At 48.0% G+C, this 3,180-nt stretch overlaps 1 protein-coding gene across 1 annotated transcript in view; it reads right to left on the bottom strand.

Annotated features, from left to right (window-relative positions):
• Positions 1 to 2,791, bottom strand: part of KIF20A (kinesin family member 20A) — an 8,627-nt gene extending 5,836 nt beyond the window's left edge. Inside the window, exons 1-6 of the mRNA XM_008941097.1 lie at positions 2,617 to 2,791; positions 2,040 to 2,129; positions 1,785 to 1,904; positions 1,180 to 1,318; positions 906 to 1,093; positions 675 to 819 (exon numbers count right to left, since the gene is read on the bottom strand). Coding sequence (XP_008939345.1) covers positions 675 to 819; positions 906 to 1,093; positions 1,180 to 1,318; positions 1,785 to 1,904; positions 2,040 to 2,129; positions 2,617 to 2,775 — 841 coding nt within the window. The 5' untranslated portion in view covers positions 2,776 to 2,791. The remainder of the gene's footprint in view (positions 1 to 674; positions 820 to 905; positions 1,094 to 1,179; positions 1,319 to 1,784; positions 1,905 to 2,039; positions 2,130 to 2,616) is intronic.
• Between the last annotated feature and the right edge of the window lie 389 nt (positions 2,792 to 3,180).

Raw genomic sequence — 3,180 nt, forward strand, 5'->3', positions numbered from 1 at the left:
CAGCAGGATCACTACCCCAGACTCAAATTATTCTATATACCTCCTCCCATTTGGACCTAGTCTAATGCCTGTCCCCAGTGGGACAGCCTCAAGTTTCCTTTCAGTATCCTCCTGTTGTAGTAGCTTAAATAGGATCATGGTGTAGTCATTCCCTAGATCAAACTGATTCTCTCTTAACACTTCTTTCTGTGTAAGGACTTTTTATATACTTCATCTTGACCCCAGAATTATAGGACATTTCAAACATGGACTGTTACCAGTATAAGTGAAATTTTAGTCCTTGTTATTTCAGTCACTCCATGTCCCTGGATACCTCATCAGCTAAGTAGTTGCTGGGTTCAGAATTGTGGACACTTCAGCACCCTGCTTTGCAGCTATCCCCATCACATGGCATTCAGCTGCTCAATAACCATATCCCTTAAATGAAGTAAGAGAGTATCAAGTAGCTTCTCATTTCACAAGGCTTAGTTATTATACAGTGGTGAATTCTTCATATGTTGGCAAGAGATATGTACAAAGTTCTTCAGCCCTGACTTCCTTACTTTTCCAAGGGAAAATTTGTGAGACCACAGCACCACTACCCAAAACACAGAATCCAAATAGTCATCGCCCTTTCTTCCCCCACCCTCCAAGCTACAAGCAGCAGGTAGTACACAACAGGCTTCCAGACATACCCTCTGTCTGGCTGATGTCTGAATGGTTGGTGAGTTGGCTAGATGAAGAGAGGCCAGCAACTCCACTGTCAAAACTGCCACTGGTGGTGGCCTGGAGCCGAGATTCTGCACTGTGACTCCTCTTGAGTGGTGTTAACAGCTCCTCCTGAGAGGAAACAACATGAGCATGTGCACAGTATGACATCATCCTTTCCCTATTATTGTTAAGCGTCTGAGAAGCCACATGCTTACCTCAGACAGACCTCCCTGCAGCACAGTCTGCTTTCTGGTCTCCTCCTGTCGCACCTGCCTGCTGTCCAGCCAGATCACCTCGCTGGAGAGGGAGGGCTTCAGATCCACCGCTTGGTACAGCCGGTCCCCCACACTGTTGAAGATGGCTGCTAAGGAGCGAGGCAGAATCCCTCCATCTTTGTTGCTGCCTGAAGCAAGAACAAGAGCAAGCTGAGGATCCACATGTAAAAGCAGACTCCCTCAACAGGCTGCCAACACCTAGTGCTTTCCTTACCCTGTATAGTATGAGTCTTCCCTGAATTGGTGATGCCATAAGTGTAAACCAGCCAGTTCTGCCCATGCAGTACATCCTTTACAACCTGCTTCATTGTCTCATCGAAGAACAATTTCTGCCCCACGTCTGGTCCAAAAATCTGCAAACAAGACATAGGAAAAATGGCCTTATGTATATTTTTCCTAGCTTTTGACTGTTGGTGGTTGTTCAAGGGATATTAGATGGTCCTTCCTTCCACTAGCCCCACACCACAAGCAACAGACCCACCAGTAATTCCAGTTCAAGCCTCCAACAAAAACAAGCTCTTCATTCACTTAATCCAGTAACATCTGATACTATTACAGCCTCTAGTGTTTAGAGCCTCATGAACAAAACAAGAGTTTGGCATTTGCTGCCAAAAAAAAAAATTGTCAGAATCGCTTTAAAAAGAGAAAAACTAAGGAAAGGGCAATAGACACAAACTTAAGTAGATAGGATTGTATAGAAGTAGATAGTTCGTGTAGTGGATTGAAACCAGAGTGTTTTAGTAAGCCAGCTTTTCAAGCATAAGGCTGGTTTAAGCTCAAAAAAAGCTTCCAGATGGATTGTTTATCCCAGTTACCTACCCGGGTGAAAGAGAATCTGTGTGCTGCTTGTCCTACTCCACGTTCTGTGCTCCGCATGGTGAAGGAGTCCTTAGGGGCTTTTAGAAGAAGAGTCTCTGAATTCTCAATGCAGACACAGCCCTGGAAAGCACATAAAACCTCATCATCACAAGGGCTTACAAAAGGCCATTATATAGACAGCAAAGAATAACAAACAGCATCTCCCAGCAGGCACACAGACAACCAGCTCAGAGGCTGCTTCATTCACTGTCTCACCTGGTCTTCCCCTTTTTCCACTTCTGTAGATTTCAGAGGTCGAACTCTCAGATACACTTTTAATTTTTCATTATTGTCTTCAGCTACAGCCTACAAAAAGCAGCACAGGTTAAACACAGTAGCCAAAGAGGCAGTATACACTCATCCACCAGAACACTAACAGGAACCACAGCAGGGAGTACACATGTGACTGCTTTGACTAGTGCTCAGTAACTAATTGATACTTCCCTGGTCCCAAAATCCCCAGCAAGGCCATAAGCTTTCATAGGCACTTCAAGGCACACCAACATTTCTTTTGTTTATGTAGTGGATCAGGCAAACAACCCAAAGACCTGACACCAAAAACAGTCCCCAGACCAAGTGCCACACTAAGAGGCACCACATTAAGAAGCAGTTACTGCCTGTGCCCTTCATAGTACATTGCTTGTAACAGAAATTGCTCCCCCAACACAACATTTTGTTCTAGCCTTTTCTGAAGAGTCTCTGTTGACCCTGCCTCACAATGGATTTGTGCAGAGACACAACAGCTGTGAGCCAAAACACTGCCCTGTCTGTGACAGAAGAGCTGCAACCTCACCTGCTGGGAGCCCTCCAGTTCTGGAGAGATGGCAGAGAACTCCGACAGCAAGTCCTTGCACACATTGGCCCCAAACCCTGTTGCTGTGGATTCGAGAACAGGGGAGGCTACAACATCATCATCAGAGAACAGCCCTGGGGAGGCAAGTGCTTGCGCCATGGCGTCTCACACAGCTGCTGGAGAAAAAGCGGCACAGTGAGAACTGGGTGACGTTACAGCAGTCTGCTGAGAGTCCCGGCTTCACACCCCACGCGCACACAACCTACACCACGGCCGTATTCATCCCTTCCCCACACACACAGCTGCCACACAGAACCGTCCTCCCGCACGCACACCGGCACACAGGATGCCGCGGGAAACGCGCACACCCCCGGACCACCCCCCAGGAGCCCGGACACAGCACTTGTACCCTACCTACCCCACGGCCGTATTCATCCCTTCCCCACACACACAGCTGCCACACAGAACCGTCCTCCCGCACGCACACCGGCACACAGGATGCCGCGGGAAACGCGCACACCCCCGGACCACCCCCCAGGAGCCCGGACACAGCACTTGTACCCT

The sequence above is a fragment of the Merops nubicus genome, unplaced genomic scaffold, assembly GCF_000691845.1.
Source record: "Merops nubicus isolate BGI_N331 unplaced genomic scaffold, ASM69184v1 scaffold40485, whole genome shotgun sequence".
Taxonomy (NCBI): Eukaryota; Metazoa; Chordata; class Aves; order Coraciiformes; family Meropidae; genus Merops; species Merops nubicus.